This window comes from Mus caroli, unplaced genomic scaffold (assembly GCF_978045245.1).
Source record: "Mus caroli unplaced genomic scaffold, Mus_caroli_1 scaffold_20, whole genome shotgun sequence".
NCBI classification, from domain to species: Eukaryota; Metazoa; Chordata; class Mammalia; order Rodentia; family Muridae; genus Mus; species Mus caroli.
In genome coordinates, this window is record NW_028227275.1 from 51,446,370 (window position 1) to 51,468,804 (window position 22,435).

At 48.1% G+C, this 22,435-nt stretch overlaps 1 protein-coding gene across 1 annotated transcript in view; it reads left to right on the top strand.

Annotated features, from left to right (window-relative positions):
* The first annotated feature begins 9,447 nt into the window (after window positions 1-9,447).
* Window positions 9,448-22,435, top strand: part of Fads2 (fatty acid desaturase 2) — a 38,414-nt gene continuing 25,426 nt past the window's right edge. The window contains exons 1-4 of the mRNA XM_021152362.3: window positions 9,448-9,972; window positions 19,296-19,406; window positions 21,741-21,938; window positions 22,043-22,144. Coding sequence (XP_021008021.1) covers window positions 9,766-9,972; window positions 19,296-19,406; window positions 21,741-21,938; window positions 22,043-22,144 — 618 coding nt within the window. The 5' untranslated portion in view covers window positions 9,448-9,765. The remainder of the gene's footprint in view (window positions 9,973-19,295; window positions 19,407-21,740; window positions 21,939-22,042; window positions 22,145-22,435) is intronic.

Here is a 22,435-nt window from a genome sequence, read left to right on the forward strand (position 1 = left end):
ACAGCCCCAAGGCCCAGGCAAGCAAGTGGCTTTGTTGTTGTTTCCAATTAACATACAAAGTAATGGGTTTCATTGAGACTTTTCAAACATTGTTTCTGTGGCTCATAGCTCCTACCCCATCCCGGTGTCCCCTGCCCTGTCTGCCCCTATCCTCTCAGTAGCCATGGTGCCTCACTGCCATGAGAGGACCGGCTCCCACAGCCTGTCAGTGTACAAAGAAAGGCTCTGTGTGCTACACTTGGGGTTCTCATTAAGTCATATACCTGACAGAGCAACCAGGAATTTTAAAAAAAATTATATATCTTTTTTTATTGGTATGGTGGGGCACATGTGTAACAAAGCACACGTGTAGAAATCGCCTCCTACCATGTGGATTCCAGGGATTGAACTCAGGTTTTCAGGCTTGGTGAAGCAACCTTTACCTACTGAGCCATTTCACCTGCCCAGAATTTATTTATTTGGGGGGAACAGAGTCTCATGAAGCCTGTGTTGGTTTTCAACTCTTGGTCCTCCTGTCTCCATCTCTCCAGTGCTAGGATAATAAGCATGTGGGGTGTTGGGATGGAACCCAGGACTTTACATATCCTAGGCAAGCACACCACCAACTGAGCTCTATCTCTAGGCTGGGATTTTCTTCTTTCTTTTCTTGTGGCTCTTTTGTGGTTCTTTTAAAGACATATTCTTGCTAAATGGCCTTAGACTCCAACTTGTGATTGTCACACATCCAAGTAGCCAGCTCCTACCTTTGAGGAGACCTGGCTATGTGATAAAGGCTTTCTTCTCCACTGGCTCACATATGTGGGCCCGGCATATGCAGTGGTTCACTTGTAACCCCAGCACTCAGGAGCCTGAGGCATGGGATCCTCGAAACAAGATGGTCAGCTAGATAAGTGGAATAAATAAGCTCTGGGTTCAAGTGAGAGACCCTGCCCCTCAATATATAAGGTAGAGATCAATCAATGGAGACACCTAACAGCAATATCTGACATATGGACACAAATGCATATACACACATGTGAGTGTACGTGCCCATACCCACGCCAAATGCATAAACAGGCAACACACACACATCAATTGACAGGTAAATCTGGTCTGTGAATGGAGTTTTTTAACCAACGGTGTGACTTCTTACTCTGTGCACTTCCAAGGGCCTGAAAGCACATCCCTGCAAGGCAGGACATCCCAGCTGCTGTGCCGGATGCATGATCTCACTTTCTTTCCCAGAGTTCTTTGCAATCAAATTCTACAAAAGTTTAACAAGCATCCTCATCAAGAATTTAACTCTGAGCCAGACTTAGTCTCTTCCCACGAGGAACTTACAGTGTGTTGTTTAAGATGGGCAAGTTATCTTGATACTATATACAGAAAGGGTTTGTTATCCTAGGGCTAGGGACATGATCCAATTGGCAAAGTGCCTGCCACTCAAATGTGAGGACATGAGTTTGAACCCCAACACCCATTTAAAAGCCAGATGCTGTAGTGCATATCTGTAACCCCAGCTCTTGGATGAGGCAGCAAGGAAGGTGGTGAAAGACCTTGTCTCAAAAAATAAGATGGAGATAAATGGATGGACAGGTGGATAGATATTGATAGATATTAATAGAAAAATAGATAGATAGATAGATAAAGACACTTGATTGATAAACTTCTGACCTCCAAACACATACTATCCACATTCATGTGTACCCATACAATACATTTACACACACACACACACACACACACACACACACACAAATACATGGCATATTAGAGGATCCCAAGAGGGAACTCTGGACTTATCAAATAGAGGCAACTCCCCAATGGAGTCTTCAAGTAGAGTAGGAGCATCAGGCTTGTAATGTAGTCAGTAATTCAGGGTGCTACAGCCAGGGGATGAACTGGATTTCAAAGCCAGGAGGAGTAAGACTAAGAACTAAGAGGTCATAGTCATGTCTGGGGAACTTGAGAAGCTCAAGGTGCCTGGAGGGTGAGCATTGGGATAGGAAAAAATCAAGAGCCATGAAAGTGAGGTGGGCACCAGGCAGTGAGCATTAAACGTAGGATGTATAACCCAAGGAGGGAGGGTGCAGATGCTGGGAGGGGGTCTCAGGGTTAGAGAGAGAGAAGAAATGCACTTCAGAGTCCACTAGGCTTGGAGTTAATTTGGCCCACCTGTTGGAATTGTGAGAGGGTACAGGTCTGCCTGGAGGGCTTAACAGAATGGTACCAGATAGGACTCTCAAATGACTCAATGGGTTGATCCCTGCACACAACTGCAGCATCAACCAGCCACCTTGAAATGGGACAGGTGGTGGCTTGAATTTGAAGCCACCAGCAGAATCGCAGATGGGAAAGGAGATTACAGGTAACCCACTCAACACCATCAGGTTTACAAGAGAGGGAAGAGCCCAGAGAGAGGCACAGTTAAGGTGAGGAGTTTAGACAGAGGCTGCCTCCATTGGGTGCCCTTTAAATATCACACTGGTCTCCTGTCAGCTGCTCCACTAGACTTCCAGATGAAGATGGCCAATGATATTAAATGACTCGGCCAGGATAGGACGCTGTCACTTCTAGGGGTGGGATCTGAAGCTGAGCAGTGCAGCTGGCTCTATGGGGATCTGGACAGGTCATCAGATCTGACAAGGCCTTTGTGCTATGGAAGCAGTTGTTACCTGATGGATGTTGTAGCACTTCTGTATTGTATCCAGGATCCATATATCTCTTCAGTAAGAGAGTAGTGGGTGAAATTGCTTAGATTATTCTACTCTTATTTTGTTTTTGTTTTTGTCTTTAACCAGCCTCTTAGCTTCAGAATAGACCATCCTGTTCTTAGACATGGGAAACCTCTTGGATTTTCTAACTGCTGTATACACTAGATCCCTGGTCTACCTGTCTCTGTCTTTCTCTTTTCCTGTCTGTCTGTCTGTCTGTCTGTCTGTCTGTCTGTCTGTCTGCTCATGGAAATCACCAATTATGTAGCCTGGCTGGCCAGCAAGCCTCATGAGTCATTCTGCTTTCCTCTTTTCTTCTGCCATAGGATTACAGATGTGTGTGTCACCATCACATCATGTGTGGATATGAGGGACCAAACTCTGGCCCTCCTGTTTGCATGGCAAGGCATTTTATCAACTGAACTATGTCCCCGGCCTCTGTTTTTTTTTTTTTTTTATGGTTTTTTGAGACAGGGTTTCTCTGTGCAGTCCTGGCTGTCCTGGAACTCACTCTGTAGTCCAGGCTGGCCTCGAACTCAGAAATCCACCTGCCTCTGCCTCCCAAGTGCTGGGATTAAAGGCGTGCGCCACCACTGCCCGGCTCCCGGCCTCTGTTTTAAAGGTAAAACCAGACCATCACTAGGCTTCCATGACTACTATGTCTTTTTTGGCCCTGCCTGCACCATGTGCCCTTGCAGGTTCCTGCCCCCAGGACTGTGATCACAGCTCTGCTTCAGCTCCATCCCTGTGACTCCCTGGGTCACATATCACATGTTTGCCAGGTTAGCCAAAATGGCAAGCTTGCTGTTCAGTTAGAGACTTTGTCTCAAAAATGAAGGTGGAAATTGATCAAACAAGACAGGTAATGTAGACCTCTGGCTCCACATGCACATAAATGTGTATGTAAACACACACACACACACACCACTACACATACAAAGACACTGACCTTTAAGTTAGGACTTCTGACTCAGACTTTCTAGTCCTTGTCCAGGTCTTTATCTCTATGTAGCCTTGGCTAATCCCATCACTGTGCTGGCCCTTAGCCATCTTAAAATCAGGTCCTTCTAGATCTAAAAGCTATGATATTTAGACATGAGCAAATTCGTGTGAACTTAATGCACTTGAAAGGAAAACTCGAGGTCTCTTGGGCCATGCTCTCTCCAAGTGAAGGCTGCTAGATCCACAGATGTTGCCTGCCTTGTTCACTCTGCCCTTGGCATTGCTGAAAATGCAACTTAAGTATCCTTGAGTGCTTGAAAGAATAGTTTTAAGCTTAACCATTTTCCTACAGTTTAGACCTGACACTCATCCAGGCAGATTTAGTAGAAATGGTGTGGATTATGGATCACACAAATCCCCACTGCTTAGAAGCTATGGGATCTTGGGCAAGCTATGCAGCCTCTTTGAGTCTTATTTCATCATTGGTGACATGAGACTGGTGGGTCCTACTTTCAGCACTATTATGAGGAAAACAGATGAAGGTTTTAAAGCTGTGAATACAGTCCTTAGTGCATAGTGACTGTTCCAAGAAAGCTTAATGACAGAAACATTAGCACCAACGTCAACACCCTGCTGACAAGAATTATAGTAACCGCAGCAGCAAAGGAGTTCTCTGTAGACTTCTCAGTGTTTTCAATTCTCATCTTAATTGTCTGATTTTATCCTCATAATCCTGTGAGAGAGGTGTTACACCCACTTTCCAGTTGAGAAGACTGAGGCTCAGATAGACCAAGTGATCTGGTCCAGAATGATGCATCCAATAAGGCCCAGAATGTAGACAGGGCTCTGACTCTCTGGTGCCAGTGGTCTGTCCATTGTGTCAGAGTTCTTCCATGACAGAGACCCAGGGTTGTGTAAAAGCAATGATCTTGTCTGATGTGAGAACTGCAGACTAGGTATACCTCACCCCACCAGGACTCTCTGAGTGTGTAGAGTAGCCGTTATCCCTCGTGCTTTGACGTGTTCACTCACAGATAAGGGATGCCCTCTAGGTCTATGCAGTCAGTCTGGTTCTCCTCCTGACTTGGCAAGGAGCTTGGCACTCTAGGATTTAGTACCCAGCCACTCATTTATTTCTTGTTCCTCTTTCTTTAAAAAAAATTAAGATGGATATACTTTTGTATTTTAATTAAAATATAATTATATTACTCTCCTCTTTCCTCCTTCTCCCTCTACCCACCTTCCCTCCCCACCATGTCCCCCATTCAAATTGATAACTTTTCTTTGTATATTATTGTTACATACACATATACAAGTACATATGTGCAAAAATATATGAATGCAACCTTATGTGTCTGTTTCTGTTGTGTGTGTGTGTTGGACAACCATTGGCTCCTAGGTTCTTCATCCAGGTAGGACTATCGATTGCTTCCCTCCCTTGGAAGCCTGAATAGCATCTTCTGGTAACCATGGCAATCTTCAGACCAAGAGGTGCATCTTTTTGTTGTTGTTGGGAGAGCAGAGCATCCCCCACTATAATTTACATAAAAATAGAGTCACTTCCCAAAATCCTGAGTGTATCACCTATCAGCTTACAGAGACCTCTCTGTCTGCTTCTGTCTCTTGAGTCCTGGAATTAAGGTGTGTGGTAGGTAGCACACCCAACTTCAAGATAAGTTCTTACAGTCCAGGCTGACGTCAAACTCAAAGTGCCTAATGTGGCACTATAGGGAGACAATAAGGCCTTTAAGAGGTGAAGCCTATTAGGACCCTAACCTCTTCCCTCTCCCCTACCTCTCTCCCCTACCCCTCTCCCCCTCTTTCTGTGTATGTGTCAGAGTGCATGTGTATAAGTAGATGTACATGTGCATGCATGTATGTGTGGGTGAGTGTACATGTGGAGAACAGAGATTAGCACCAGGTATCCTTGACTATGGTTCTCCAGTTTATCTTTGAAGGCAGAGCCTCTCATTGAACTCAGAGCTCACTGACTGGGCAGCCTGCTACCCAGCTCTGGAGATCTTTCTTCCCCTAGCCCCAGAAGTAGGGTTGCAGACGCGCACCGGTATCCCAGCTTCCATGTGGGTTCTGGGGGTCTGAGCTTGTGTCCTTTGTTTGTGTGACAGGTGTGGGTGCTGGAGATCTGAGCTCGTGTCCTTTGCTTGTGTGACAGGCACTTTATGGACTGAGCCATCTCTCAGCCCTGGGACCCTTCATAACCTTTATCTCTTTCTTGCATGTGTTCTGTCCTGTTGTTAAACCACAAACAACAAGATCAACTGACATGGCCTGAAGCTCCTAAAACTGAGTCCGGACAGACCATTTCCAGGTTTAGGCTGACCTGACAGTGTTTGTTACTGTCACTGGAAGCTGACCAACACAGTTTAGAATTGGAAAGTGTGCATTGACCTGAGAGGTGGAGGGGGATGAGAAGTAAGGCAAGCATGGGCTGGCTAGGCAGCAGGTCTGATAATAAACAAGCGTTTAGAGTTGGGGTTTGAGGACATAAGAAACAGGCACCGTGAGGGAGAATTTTAAAGATTGGGGCAATGTAGCTATATTGACCAACAATGAAAAGCAGAGATGAAAGACAGCAGAATGCTATCTCCTCTGAGCTTTCTCTTTACTAGATTTGTTCACAAGGTCCCATACCTTCTGTTCCTTCCTAACACCCTACAACATGCAGGGTGGTTGAAGGATGTGAGCCTCTTTCACTAAACCCAACCGCAATCCATGGATTGCTTCCTTTTATGGAGCAGCTGTCTCCAGCAGCCACCAGAGTGTCCTTTAAAGGCAAGAAGGACACCTGTTCTCACCCATTCAGTGAGAACCATGTGTATGAGAGCCTTCCCTACAGGCACTGTCTCCCCACACACGTGAGGACTGGGGCTGATCTTTTACCCATTTGGCATGCTGGGCGATTCTGGGCTCCATGCCACCCAAGCTGATCTCTTGTTCCTGATAAAGATCAATAATCACAATGATGTCCTGGTGGGGTCCCAGGAAGCTTCAGTTCTTGGTGCTGCTGGGGGGGGGGAGGTTCAAGGAGCCCGAATCTGAGGGACAGGCAGAAGTCAAAGGAACTTACCCCTCTGTGTCTAAGATAGCCCCCTTTCCAAAGTGGTTCTAGGGTAGGTTGGATACTGTAAGGTTTTCCCTGGGTAAATGGTCTCATCAGCCCATCCAAGGAGGAAGAACAGTCAGTCAGGGAGGAACAGGAAGAGGGTGGAGGACAATGTCAGGCCACGTCTAGTGTGCTGTCAGCTTCCTATAGTTGTTGCCTAATCCAGGCTCTCGTCCCCTCCCCAGCTGTTTCCCTTGACTTTGCCTGCATCCCTTTCTGGCCTTAAGCTGCCTCTGTAGTTTTCTTTCTTTGGGAAAACAAAAACATAGAAACTATTTCAATGATGTGCGCTTGTGTGTGGGTGTGTGCATGTGAGTACAGATACCCAAGGAGGCCAGAAGAGGGTGTTGAATCCCTTGGAGCTGGAATTACAGGCACTTGTGAGCCAGCCAACATGGGTGCTGGAAATCAAACTCGGGTCCTCTGAAACCGTAATCCATGGATTGCTTCGTGATACACCCTACCATCTCTTCAACCCTTCCTCTCACCCCCTTCCCTTCCTTGTTCCAGACAGGGTCTTAAGAGCTCACCTTGAACCTACTCTGTAGCAAAGATAAACTTGAATTTTGGGTCACCCTGCCTCTACCTCTTGAGTCTAGAATTTTATGTGTGCACCACCACTCTGGCAATCTAGCTCAAGGCCTAGTACATTTGGTGACTATTCTTTTGGTTGGTGAAGCCCCGAGCCTGCTGTTCTCTTTGCATACCGCAGGTCCCACCGTAGTACACCCTTGATTGGTGGGTTTCTAATGCTCATCTCCATTGTCTAAGCAAGTGGGAATGTTACCAACTTGAACTCTACTCACAGCAGCCCTGGCTGGGCTGTCCGTTTACTCCTGTCTTCACTGGGAGTCCACTGTAGCCCATTCTTTTTTTTTTTTTTTTTTTTTGGTTTTTCGAGACAGGGTTTCTCTGTATAGCCTTGGCTGTCCTGGAACTCACTTTGTAGACCAGGCTGGCCTCGAACTCAGAAATCCGCCTGCCTCTGCCTCCCGAGTGCTGGGATTAAAGGCGTGCGCCACCACGCCCGGCTCACTGTAGCCCATTCTTGGAGCCTTCTCACTTGGTCTTTTCTCAGCCTTCCAAGCTTCTGCTGTGAAGCACTTATTGGGGTTCCCTGTCAGCTGTCAGTCATCCCTCTGAGCTTTAAAACTCTAAAGAAAATTTCATTAGTTATCTGTGTATTGTGGTAATCCATCTTTTGAAAAACAAACAAACAAACAAACAAATACAAAACAGCTTTCTTGACTTTATTATATTCCATTGTTAACATGCACAAAAGACAGTCTTGCTCCTTATGCATAGTCGTGTCCCAGATCAGCCTTGAACTCATGGCAATATCCTGCCTCAGGTTTCTGATGGTTGACAGTATGGACACGGCCAGCACACCTACTTCACCCACTCCTATCTTTTGGGAAAGTCGTTCTGTTTGGATGTTTGTTTCCTCTCCTCTAAGCTGAAAAAGCTTCACTCAACACTCTTTGAGTCTGGAGTTTGTGGAATGAAGAAAGGCTGCTCCTGATGGATGCCAGGACAGAATGAGAGGAGTATACCATGGGATGGACTATGGGAATGCATTACCCCCTGCACCAGGTACTTCCTTTGGACCAGTGTCATGCGGAGCTAGGGAGCCCAAAGTCTTGAAAGGGTCATGGAAGAGGCCAAACAGGGCCACGAGCTAAGCATGTATGTCTTGACCATTTTATCTCTCTTACCCTCAGACTCTTCATTTTGAAGTTAGCTATAACAATATCATGGGATTGTGGTGAGACTTCAGTGAATAGGGGCTCTCTTCCTACTATACTCCCTTGGTATCAGTGTCTCTCTTGCCTGCAAGTGGTGCACTACTGTCAAATCAATCACGGGCTTTTATTGCTTTCGTGTTTCCCAACCAGGCTTGTGAACTCTTTCTCAGTCGAAGACAAGAAAGGTGTCCAGTTCATCCTGGCACCCTCCCCAGAAGCCACTCCCGCGGCACTTAGCACGAGGAAGAAAGCAGAGATTCCACCGTTCCTTTCTTTCTTTTTCCAAGATGGTCTGATGAAAGGATTCAGAGCCCTGGTTAAACAGAGACCCACTCCTGGGTCCTTTCTCTAGGAAGGTTTCAGGAAAGCAATAAACAATATGGATCTCTTAGACAATGTGAGATACAGGAGTCTTGAGTCCCTGCTAGCCAGGCAAAAATGTCACCTAGTCATGACATCCCAGGAGGGGGCCTTGTTCAGCCAGAGGCCGAGCGTTGCTCACCATAACCGCTGCGCCTCCTTTGTGCGAGCATCAGGTGCAAATCCCTGGAGCGCGGGTCGAGCGCGCTGGCGCTTTGAAGCGCGCAAAGAAAAGCCCAGCTGCCGCCCCCGCTCTCCCCTCCCAGCTTCTCAGAGATCTACTCCCGCTTTCCCCGCTCCAGCCAGCGAAGGAGGAGGAGGAGGTCAGACACGTCGCCGGCCGCCCAGCAGGGCTTAACTCCATGCGGCCGGGCGCGAGGGAGGGGTAAGCCGCGGACCCGCCGCTCCAGCCCGCTGGCCTTCGAAAGATCCTCCTGGGCCAATGGCAGGCGGGGCGACGAGCCCTGATTGGTGCAGGCGCTCTGCTGATCACTGTGGAAACCCGGGTGGCGGGGAACTCGGGAGGATGCGGAGCCGGGAGCGGGGGGAGCCAGAGGGGTGGGGGGAGGAGGCAGCGAGGCCCTGAGCTATCCTGGAGTTTTCACCGGAGGCAAAAGTCCACATCAGGCGGGCCGAGGGTGGGCGGAGGAAGGGGACCGCTTGGAGGCACTGGGAAGCCAGGGGTACTCCTGAGGGAAGGCAGGGGTACTGGCTAGCTAGTGAAGGCGAGGAGGAGCGAAAACGAGGGGAGGAGGCACGGTGGGAGGAGGAGTAGAAGACAAAAGCCGAAAGCGAGGAGGGTGCCGACCGCACACTGCGGCCAGGAGAGGGACCGTCGGTGTTGGCGAGCCGCGGGCATCCGGACGCCGTAGCGCACGAGGCATCCGGGTAGACAGGCAGCATGGGGAAGGGAGGTAACCAGGGAGAGGGGAGCACCGAGCGCCAGGCTCCGATGCCCACCTTCCGTTGGGAGGAGATTCAGAAGCACAACCTGCGCACCGACCGGTGGCTCGTCATCGACCGCAAGGTCTACAACGTTACCAAATGGTCCCAGCGGCACCCGGGGGGCCACCGTGTCATCGGACACTATTCGGGAGAAGATGCTACGGTAAGAGTCTGGGGGTGCCAGCCACTCTTGTCTGCTGCAGGCTGGTGTCAGGAGCCCGGGGTCCCTGGGCGCCAAACAGATCTCCGGTTCTTAAAGGAGCGCAGGACGTTCAGCAGGGAAAGAAAGTGTACCAACTGCCCTCACCTCCCTCCTGGAATCATTCTCCTCTGGGTCAGCTGGGAGACTTTGGCCGAGCCTTTTGGACGCCAGGCCTTAGCACCTCTGTGGAAGTCCCCAATAGTGGTAAACTGTGCCCGGTGCATGTCCACAGCGCATGCTGCGCGCTGGTCCAGCCGGAGCCTGGGACTCTCCAAAGGGGGCGCTCCGGCCTTCGTGTTCGGCGCTCCCCAAGTGGAAGATGGCCACCCTTGGGCGCCGCGGAGAGGAGCCTGAGAGCGGGCAGCCATATGTGGGACTCTCCTGCCAGACCAGGGGGCGGAGAAGGGAAGCTGGTTCCTGGCCAGGACTCGCTCCTGCTTGGACTCCTGTCTAAGAAGGTCCACAATGGCTGCCCGACAGAGACTGCCTAGTAGTTCAGATTCCCACGCTCCCGAGGATTATCCCGACTCACTCCAAGTGCCAGCCTTCTGGGAAATCCTGGTGGGGAATTGCCGGAAGGCGAATGGGCAGGAATTTGCAAAATTCAGGTCCGCAGGGGATCTAGAAGGTGAATCTAAGACTGGCTTGGCAACAGGTCCATCTGCCTCTGGGGTTACTATCGGACATTCAACTCAATGGCCCTCTGTTATTAGATCCCGCCAGGATCGCCCTTCCCCTCTTGCACTCATGGAGGTTGTTGAAGTCTCTGAGACCTCTGTGGAACGGAGGCTCTCCTATATTTGCACAGTACCCCATACCGTGCCTGGCCCCACCCCCAACCATAAAGTGATTGTGTAGTCAGGTGGGTAAGAGGAGAAACAAAGTCAAAGAGGAAAGCCAGACCTTTCTTGGCACCTTTCTTGGTGGGCTGAAAGCAGAGGAAAAGATGTAGCTGGAGAGAGCTTGGGAAAGAGAGTGGGAGGAGGATGAGAAGAGGGATAAACTTATCAGACCGCACTCCACATCAAAGGCCAGGATGCTGACCCGAGTGTGGGCTTTTCTTGTGCAAGTTTGTTAATTTCAATTCTTAACTTCCATGTCTTTTCTCTTTGAGATCAGCCTAGGTAGCCATACCCTAATTAATGGACTGGAGGTTTGATGAACGGGATAAAATCTTACTCCAGATTGAGGAGAAAACTGGCCACATTCATACTGCCTAAAGACTATTTTCCTTGCTTGTGGACCCTGCTTAATTATGCCCATGGGGCTGGCGATACTAACCAGACCTTAGGAGAGTGTAAGTTTTTCACATTCCTTGAGTGTCCTAGCTCTCTTGGACCGCCTCACAACCAGAGAAGACCTTGGTTTCCCAGGGAGAAGACTTTCCAGCCCCTATCTAGGGGATCTTTCCACTGTTTTGGGTGCTGGTGTGTGCATGAATCTGTGGCTCCTCCCCTTTCCAGGCTCTTACCAAAAAGTTTCCTAAAAAGTAAAACAACAAATGTGATTGGTTTGATCCGATTATTCCATATTGTGTGATAAGTAGGTTTTCTTGTGTGGAAGCGAAGCTCAACAACAGCCTTGAACTTTACAGTTTATTTAAGAAACCAGACGTATTTCATCCTTGTTTTGGAAATTCTTAGGGTTTCCCTGACTCAGTTTTCTCCAAATGTCTATGTTCAGGTCTAACCCAGCAGATACCTGGATGGCCTGCTCCTATGTTCTGAAAGCCTTAGGTCCTCTTCCACATTTCCTGTGTCATTTTCATTGGTTCTGAGTCTGGTGTCTGGGATGTTAATTGTCCCATGATAGGAAAGGTAAGGTGGGAGTCAGGGTAGACCGCAGATGTGATCCCTGGGCTTGTTGCAGAGAATCACTTAGTGGACAAACACACACACACACACACACACACACACACACACACTGCCACCCCCAACCCCTCATCTATTCCAATAAGATGAGTGTGGCAAAGCTTGCCGTAAACAGTGAGCCCCAGACAGACACGAGAGGAACGAAACAGCTAGCATGTAAAGTACTGACAGAGAAACAGAGCAAGCTCATTTGATGTCACGTCATGAAAGCTTACTGTCTTCCGAAATAAGACACAAAACACACTCGATGGAGACAGAGTTGGAGATCAGTGTAGAAAGAGCAGTGAGGTTTTCTTTGGCATCCCCTTGTTTCTTCTTAAACTGAGATCAGATTGGCAGAAGGCCTTGGACAACTAGGAGATCTTCAAAGGGAGTGCCACGAGATGTGGGGACCCCTCCCCAGGCTGTTTCTCAGGGAGCTTTGCCGCTTAGGGGTCTTGCCTTCTTCTTGAGAAGGGTGATGAGAATGGGCTGTGAGGTTTGGGGACAGACTGATCAGCAGATAGAGGCTGGATCCCTAGAGCCCTTTCATATGTTACCACTCAAAGGATATCTGTGATATGCTGACAAGAGGCTGGAAGGTGAGGCCAGAAGCCAAGGAGGCCCATTTTGAGGTCAGTCTAGGATATCAGTCAAGAATTTTCTGTTCCTGAAGGAAGAAAAAAAACCTCAGAAGTGCTCACTTCTTCTCTAGAAGGATGGAGCTGTTGTTACTTGATCCTTCTGTAGTCAGACCCTGGCCTCACTTGTACTAAAAGCCACCTAAGTGGCATGTGCTCAGAGTCCCAGATACGCAGAAGACTGGAGCAAGAGGATTATTTGAACCCTAAGTTTTGAGGCCAGCCTGGTATCATAGTGAGATTCTATTGCTGAGAATAAACAGTGTGAGTTTTGCAGTTCACGAACCCATGAGATTTGGTATAAACTATTTCATTTAATTCCCAGGTTAGCCTTGCCGATGTCCTGTCCTGAGGCTCAGAAATCCTGGTCAGTTGGTGTTCAGTCATAGTCGGCATCTGCTGCAACCTTACCTTCCTCTCTCCGTCTCCCTCTTCTTATTTTTCTATATCTTTAGTCATTTCCTGCTGGTCCCCCAGAGCTTTTTTCTGTCTTAGATTTGCTGTAGGCACAAAGAACTGTCACCCATGCCCCAAACCAGTGTTTGCACTTTTCTCGGGAATCTAGGCAGTACAAAATGAGCCCACTTGTGACTTTTCATCTTCAGCAAGAGCTCATGAAACATTCATTGAGCGTCTCCATGGCTCTGAGCTGGGCTCGCAACAGGGCCTCAACACAAAGATGAATAATTCACAGACAGTGGCCTCCTCTGTTGGACTGTTCCTCCTTAGTTTTCCTTGCTTCAACCTGGATTCTCCACCTCCAGACTCCCGCCTGTTCTCCAGCCTATCCGGTTTTGTCTATGCTTTTTGGCCCATCTACCTTGCTTTCTTACCTCTTAGAATCAAATAAATAAATAAATAAATAAAACTAAAAAGGACAAAGGGGACCAGAGGTGGGTTTCATCTTTGAGCTGCTCCTATAATGTTTCTGTGAATAAGCAGCAATTGAAAAAATGGAATTGTGCCCCTGTAGACAGGGCAGGAGCATCAGTATGTTCTAGGTCTGAAGGGCAGTGCTCCCCCCCCCCCCCCCCCCCCCGAGTAAGAGCCATCTGATTCCTGCCCACCACAGTTTGGTGAGAGACAACCTCCATACCCAGCCCCAGCACCTCCTGTAATGGCTCTAATAAAATGCAAATGGAGTCGGATTGTGGAGATGGCTTAGTTGTTATGCTTGTTAGTGAGAGTGAAACTCAGATCCCATAACATACCGGATTGGGTAGTAGCTGACATGTAATTCTAGTCCCTGAGTGTAGAGGGGTAGGATCCCCAGAACAAGCTGGCTAGCAAGGCTAAGCATGCCGGTGAACTCTGAGTTTGACTGTGAAGCCTGCCTTGATGGATAAAGTGGAGAAGCAATCGAAGATGATTCTCAACATCAGTTTTGTGGGCCTCCGCACGCATGCAAAAGGATGCACATGCACACATGCAGAAACATTTATGCACATGTCCATGAAAACGGAAAGGGGAGAAATGGCATCATGTTCTCAGGCCCAGTCTGCCTCTGTGGGGATTTACTTCCTGTGCAGCCAGGGAAGTCCACACATCCTGTGCTAGCCAAGGAGTTCACGGGCCATAGAGTACTCCTCAGCGTCTTCTCCTTGGAGGGGGCAGGACCATTGGACTTTCTGCTCTGCCTGTACCTATGTGCTGCTAAAAGTAACTCAGACGTCAGTATCTTCTGTGACTGCCATCTTTTTTATCTCTACCTATAAATCCCCAGGTCCCTCCTGATTCTCTTCATGCTTTGAGCAATCGTCAAAGAACTGTGGATTGCTGCATGGGTCATCATGCACCCTTATTTCTTGAGCCTGGATTTCTTAAATCCTGGGCTAAATTCCCAGATGTGGAAAGTTAACTTATGGCTTTGCTGTGCAAGAGAGCCTGGGCACAGTCAGAAACAGGTTTTGGTACCCTAGGGTCTGTGCAAGGGCAGAACAGTGAGTTCTGCCCAGAGGTGGCAGGGGCAGGGAAGCTGTGCCTAGAGAAGTCACCACCATGACAGCTGAGGACAAACAGTGCTTACAGATCTGGGCCTGACCCCACTGGATACCTGCTCAGGTCCCCTGCACCTGTTTGCCACCCCTTTCCCCATGTCTTGGCTTGCTTCTTAGAAAGACTTTGGCTTCTCTCCCTGTCAGAGAAAGAGAGCCTGCTTCTAACTCTTGTTCCAAAATCATCATTTGGGTTGGCCCAGTCTTGCCCTATACTAAGGCCTACTCTGCAACCTGACATCCCTGTAGCCAGACAGCGCTTCGGAGTTATAATGTTCAGGTGCAGCTATGACCCCTTGAAACAGTGACAAGTGAAGTGAACAATTCCCCAAGAAGAGAAAGTTCATTTCAAGGGAGGTCTTTGTCTTAACAGCAGAAAAATTGATGGTCAGCCATCTAGCCCAGGCTCTGCCCACTCAGTTCCTGGGGTGTGACCATGGACAAGGGAGGTCACCAACCTAGGTCTCTTCTCATCAATGAAACAGGACCTGAAAAGCTAGGGTGGTATAGTGCGTGTTAGCTTATGAAAGCTCAGGGTTCCATTTCTAGTGCTGCGCAAAAGAAAGGCAAGAACAAAATGACTCACCTCCCAGAGCTGGGAAAACAGGCTGATGACACAGGCCACCCACCTGGCTCGCTCTGTCTCCTGTGCAGTGTGACAGCTGCCAGAAAACTAGCCTGAAGTGTGAGTGCCTATAGTGACGAAGAGCTCCGTGTTCCAGAAGTATAAAATGACAGACAGCAGAGTCTATACTGGACGGCAGAATGGAAACATATCCTGGATTAGAGGGTTCACAGCCACTGGGCCCTGGGTTTCTCTGAGCCTTGTGAACTCTTGTGAAGCAGGTGTGGTCACCACAGGCTAGATGCGGTCCTTTCATCTCTAGGTGTCAGGTGATAGGATTTACAATGAATATGCCACCCAATTTGTGCAGTTTTGTGTGTTTGGTTTTTGAGACTGGATTTCATGTTTGAGGCTGGCCTCAAACTCACCTTGTAGCTGAGAACAGCTTAAATTTCTGATCCTTCTGTTTCTACCCCCACACCTGCCTTATGCCATGCTGGGGATTAACCCACACACAAGCATCGGGCACACCAGGCAATTCCTGTCCCAAAATTTGTGATATGCGTGTGTGTGTGTTCAAATGTGTTGTGTTCACATGTAGGTGTGACTGCGTGTGTGTGCATGTACTTGTGGAGGCCAGAAGTTGGTAGGTATCCAATACCTCCCACTATCTCTGTGCACTTTATTTACTGAGGCAGGATGTCTGTCGCTCTTAACCGGGATCTTGATGAATCGGCTAGTCTAGCTCGCCAGATTGCTATAGGGATCCAGCTTGGTGCTGGTTTTACAGACAGGTTGAATTTTATGTGCATGTTGGGGGTTCCAATGCCAGTCCTTATATTTGCATGGCAAGCACTTAATCCACGGAGCCGTCTCCCTGACCTCCTGGTTTGTGATCCTGACATGAGTATGAAGAGGGTGGATCAGCAGTGTCCCTGAGAAGCCTAAGGCTAGAAAAGGCTGTTTTCAGACCCATGGCTGAGAAAAAAAAATTCCTTGAAGGTAACATTGAAGCAGGCGCCACATCTCTAGCACAGGTGTGGAAAGAAACTTGATGTATTAAAGAGCCCGTTCTGGAAGCTCCTAAGTCAGCCAGGACAGCAAGCTGGTTCCAAGGAGCAGCTGATAAGAGGCACAAAGGAAAGCCACTCCCTGAGGCAGTTGGACTGGATTGCAGTCTGGCTGCACTCCCTAGTCTTCAGAACCTCACTGCCTGGGGACTTTGAAGTGATGAAGGGCTATCCTGGCCTGTGACTGTGTGCCTCACCTGATTTCAGGGAGCTGAGGTTGCCCCAGAGACCTATGCAAATGGCTGAGGAGTGACAGGGCTCTCATTTGCCAGTAGCTGGGGGCATCCTGGATGGGTGTGTGTGTGAGAGTGATTTGGAAGAGCTAAGGCACTTGCTAGCCTCCACCAAACAACTGGAGAGGAAATTTATAGGGAACTTCTTGTCTGTGGGGAGGGGACCCTGCCATTGGCAGCTCTTGCTGGACTTTCTTCTGAGTTTTGCTTTGTGTGTGTGTGTGTGTGTGTGTGTGTTGTTGTTGTTGTTGTTGTTGTTGTTTTGTAAAGAAGCCTGAGCCTGGGGCTCACAGAACTGATCCTTCCTCCTCACTGTCTGCCTGAGCCTCCTTGGGCAACAGGCTTCTCTCTGTGAAAAGACCCTTGGTTTTGATCTGACCCCTTGATTTAATCTCACCTTTTCCATTCAGCCAGGGGAGATTCTGTTTGTACATTTGTTTTTAAACTCTGCCCATTGTTCTCTTGTACGAAATGTTACTTTGCAGGTTCATATATAATGGCCTTGCTGGGATTATTAGAGATGTGAACCTCTTTCCCAATGTAAAGGTTGAAAAATAAAGAAATACGGTCTCTTCTGAACCAGGAGTCACTAATAGTAATGTTTAATCTCATTTGCTTTCTCTGTATGTGAAGACAATTTTCTTTTGAAATTAAGTTGTTTGATAGTGCGTGCCATCAATCCCAGCACTCAGAAGGTAGAGGCAAGAGGATCAGAGTTTCCAGGCCAACCTTGGATACATCAGTTTGAGGCCAGTATGAGCAACAGGATGCACTGTCTCAAAAGAGCAAACCAGGGTAGGCAAGACAAATCATCAGTTGAGCCACTTGATGCCAAGCCTGATGACCTGACTTCAGTCCCTGGGTCCCATGTGGCAGTAGGAGAGAATGCACAACTCAAACATTGTCCTCTGACTTCCACATCTGTGCACACACACATACACGCACACAAACAACAATACATACATACATACATGTAAAAAAAAGTTTTTAAGTAAAATAGGCTGAGAGAGAGGGTTCAGTAGGTAAGAGCACTGTCGGGTCTTCCAGAGGATCTGAGTTCAATTCCCAGCACCCATTTGGTGGCCAAGAACCATCTGTAACTGCAGTTTCAAGGGATCTGATGCTCTATTCTGACCCTCTTTGCCCCAGGCACACATATGGTGTACATACGTACATGCAGGCAAAATACTCATACACATAAAATAAATGAATCTATTTTTAAAGTAAAACAGCAAAAAGTTGCAGCATCTTCTCCCAGGAATAAGAGTGCTCTGTGATAACCATAATTCCTCTATCACATGAGAGGCCAGAGCTGAAGTTCGTCCTGCAAACCGTTTGCCTAGCATGCTCCTTCAATGTAGTCCCCAGCAGTGCATAAGCCAGACATGGGGATGCATGCCTGCGATCCAAGCACTTGGGATGTTGAAGCAGGGGGATCAAAGTTCAACTCTTTGACCACATATGTTTGATGACATATGAACTTATGGGTCAGTCTGGTTGATAGGAGACCCTGCTCTTAAAAAATTAATAATCCCCATTGGATCAAAAGCCCAATGACCATTTTTATTTTGACATCTACCTCTCAAAACTCTTGTGTGCCTTTTATATTTCCTCCAAACAGGAACCTTTCTAGTGACAGGGTGTGGCTTATATGTCTCCAATAGAGGAGTGTCCCCACTCTCACACCTCTCTCTGCCTCGTTATGTTGATTTCTCTGGTGGTTTTTCCTGGTACCATATGGCTTGTTCAGCTCAATCTTTCAGTGCTTCAATTTGGATGAGGCGGTGGGAGGCTTAATAATGTGAAGCTTCCAATTATACATCCTGGGCACCAGACCACCTCTAGGAGAGATGCTTGAATTTGTAGAGACAATTTTTGTTATATATGTACTGTATAGAAAAGCTGGTAGAAATACTACAATATTAGCATTGATGGTCTTCCCACATGGTGATTGTCTTTTTTTTTTAAACATTTATTTATTACTATATGTAAATACACTATAGCTGTCTTCAGACACACCAGAGGAGCGGCAGATCTCATTGCGGATGGTTGTGAGCCACTATGTGGGTGCTGAGATTTGAACTCAGGACCTCCGGAAGAGCAGTTGGTGCTTTTAATCGCTGAGCCATCTCTCCAGCCCCTATTTGTCTTTTTTATTCTTCCGTGCATTTCTAATGTTGCCAGAAATAAGCATATTTCCACTTCATCTCCGGAACGAGAGAGATTAAAATGCAAAACATAATGGTAATGTTACGGAAGGCTTGCAAACTAATGAAAATAAAGTAAGGTGTAACCCGTGTCTTCAGTAAGAGTTTAAATCCATGACACCCTGTGCCAGATTTTCCAGGAATCCTTTTACATAATTCCATGTTATTTTTTTCCTCTTGTTGTTTCATGTCATCTAAGCATATTTTCCATGCTGTGGTCATTTTCTAGGTGTTAGGAACCAAGCTGGGTGCCTCACACATGCTGGGCAAGTGTTTTTATCACTGAGTTAAACCCCTTTCCTAAGTCTTTATCTCTTCCCTGATAATTGTGGCCTTGTGGAAGAGGACATCTCTGGGGTGGTTAGGTAGTGTAGTTTGTGCGATGTGAAAGACACTCAGCTCAGGAGCAGGACAGCGCTGTCTTCTCTGAGTCCTGTGCCTACCTGCTCTCCCTGGAGACCCCTCTGTCCACAAACCCTTGACCAGCTCAGTAGGCCTGGCGCCAGTACAGGGGCTCAGGGTGGTTACCGTTTGCTGCTGGAGTCCTGCACTAGGAATATGTTCTGGGGCGGAGTCTGGAGTAAGCATTTGCCACTGGATGGTGGGAAGCCCCACTTGGTGTCTGAGCAGAGGCTAGAGCTGCTGCTAAATGCTCTCTTTCCTAGAATGGGAGAAACCAGCAGAGGTTTGAGGTTCAGCCTTACAAACTGCTTCTGTTTCCCAGGATGCCTTCCGTGCCTTCCACCTGGACCTGGACTTCGTGGGCAAGTTCTTGAAGCCCCTGCTGATTGGTGAGCTGGCCCCGGAGGAGCCCAGCCTGGACCGTGGCAAAAGCGTGAGTGGGACTTGTAACATTGATGAGGTGGGATGAGGCTGGATGGTAGCTTGTGTACCAGACCTGGCTTGCATGATGGAGTTGTGTAGAACAGCATGCTTTAGAGTTTGTCTAACCTTCAAGAGCCCTTCCCTTCCCCTTCACTCAATGCTTACCTTTCCCTACCAGAGTCACCCTTCTAGTGGAGCCTAGGCATCTCCTGGCCCTAAGCAGGGCTGAGAGTACCCATCCTGGCATCCTGAACCCGTTGGCATCTTGGAGGGTGGAGTGGTTAAGTCCTAGGAGACACACTATGGTATCAGAGCTGGGGTATTTTCCCCTTTAACAGGCATACTATGTGTGCCAGCAAGAGACGGTGGGCCACCATCACCCTTGCCTGTCCTAGAGAGATGGCACTTCTGACTGCCAGCCAGGGCAGAGAAGTTTCCTGGGGGAAACCAGACCAGGCCAGTCCCTCTTGCTCCCTGTCTGAGCTGGAGTAATTCTTTACTAGCTTCTACCTCAGGACCTCAGCAAAGCTAGGCAGGACAGAGGCATTTTCCTGGCTTGGATTCTTGGTTGGTCCTCCATCGAGGACTGTCTGCCTCTCTGGCTGCTGTGCACAGCACTCAGAGACCTCTCTGAGTGGGACCCTGTCTGTGCCTGCACAGTCAGGTGATAAAAGACGAAAGGGCTCTCTCCCAAGGTGTGGTGTTCAGTGGAACGCACAACACTCACACTGTTGCCAAACCATCCCTAACACCCAGTTCTAGACATCATCTCCAACTGACATTCTGTGCCCTTCCCACCGTCTCCTCACTCCCTTCAGCTCTTGCCAACTACCGTTCTATTGTCTCTAAGCATTTAACTCCGCCAGGCACCTCATAAGGAATCATACTGTATTTATCATCCTTTACAAAATTTTATTAGAGAATATTTTCATCATTTTGGTTTTCTTTGTTGTTTTGATATAGGGTCTCATGTAGCCCAGGCTAGCCTTGAACTCCCAATCCTGCTTTCCCCCTCTCAAGTGTGGGACTGCGGGTATGCACTGCCTCATCTGGCAGCTTGTATATACTGATTATACAGAATAATGGGTTTCATTCCAACAGCTTCATGCAAGCTTTTGTCCTTTTATAACTGGCCTATTTCATTTAGCATAAACCTTCCCCACTTTAGAACACACAGTGTACTGACATGCCAAATTTTCCTTTGTTTTTAAGGCTGAACAGTCTGTCATATATGTAGACCACAATCAGGCATAGTCAACCTGCAGCCTAACACAAAATTGTAAACTTACTAAAACATTTGTGTGTGTGTGTGTGTGAGAGAGAGAGAGAGGGAGGGAAGGAGATAGGGAAAGAGAGAGAGAGAGAGAGAGAGAGAGAGAGAGAGAGAGAGAGAGAGAGAGAACATGTACATGTGGGTGTCCATGGAGACCCAAAGAGGGCATCAGGCCCTGGAGCTGGAATTATAGGGAGCTGTGAGTGGTCCTACATGGGTGCCGGGAACAGAGCCAGCCCCCTGTAACAGCTGCACTCACTCTTAAACCACTGAGCCATTTCTCTGGTTCCGAGCCCTTTTTTTTTTCCTGTTGTAAATAATGCCCCTGAGAACATTGATGTAGACGGTACATGCTACTTATTATTAGTTATAATAATTATCACTACAGTTATAGGAGGCCATTTCCACACATACATACTTGTATATACACAGTGTACTTAGGACTTATCCCATATCCCTCCACTTCCTTCCTAAGCCCTCCTTTAGTCCCTTACATTTTTTTAAGCTTTATTTTTATTTTCTGTGTTTGCATGTTCTGCCTGCATGTATGTCTTTGCATCACATGCATCCAGTACCCTTGGAAGCACAGAAAAGGGTGTTGTATGCCCCTGTGACTAGAGTTATAGACAGCTGAGAGCCACCATCGGGATGCTGGGAGTCAAACCCTGGTCCTCTGGAAGAGCAGCCAGTGCTCTTAACTGCTGAGTCATCTCTCCAGCCCTGTTAGTTCTGTTTGTCCCCATACAGCTTCACTTCTACTTTAGTGTCACCTGTACATAAAAGATGTCCTATGTGTATGAAGTCTAGAATCCACAAGGGAACTGAGAGAAAACACAAGCTAGTTGCCTTTCTGAGACTGACTTAATTCACTCAGTGTGATTCAGGTCCGACTCTTCTGCCACTCACCCTGATGCATTATGTCTGTGGTAATGGTGACCACTGCAGGACCTAGTAGCTGGGCTCACACAGAGTTCAAGGTGCTTGCCACAGCTGTTGTGTGTACCGTGCTCGATCACATGTCCCCTTGGAAGGTCTAGGGGCTCATTCTCTTTTGTGTCCCTTGCTCAATAGTCTCAGATTACCGAGGACTTCAGGGCCCTGAAGAAGACTGCCGAGGACATGAACCTCTTCAAAACCAACCACCTGTTCTTCTTTCTCCTCCTGTCCCACATCATCGTCATGGAAAGCCTTGCCTGGTTCATCCTCACGTACTTCGGCACTGGCTGGATTCCTACCCTCGTCACAGCCTTTGTCCTTGCTACCTCTCAGGTGAGGCCTGACATCCCTGAGCATCATTTGAACATCCCCACCTCTCAGATCCCTCCTGGCTGTTTGCTGATGCTGCAGTGACATTCACAGCCCTCTTTCCCTAGGCCCAAGCTGGATGGCTGCAACATGACTATGGCCACCTTTCTGTCTATAAGAAATCCATATGGAACCACATTGTCCACAAGTTTGTCATTGGCCACTTAAAGGTGGGTGTTGGGGCTAAGGGGGATGGCGTGGGCAGTAAATCTCTTGGGAGAACCTGAGTTTGATACCCACAGCATGTGTACGAATGCTGGCCATGCTCGGAATCCCAGCACTGGGGAGGCACTCACAGGGGGAGGCATGGGGTTCAATGGCCAGGCAGTTTGGACTACTTGCTGAGCTCTGAGCCAGTGAGACTCTGTCTCAAAGTAGGTGGATAGTGTTCCTGAGAATGCCACCTAAGATTGTCCAGACTCCGTGTGCATGTGCATACATGCAAGCCTCCCCTCAAACAT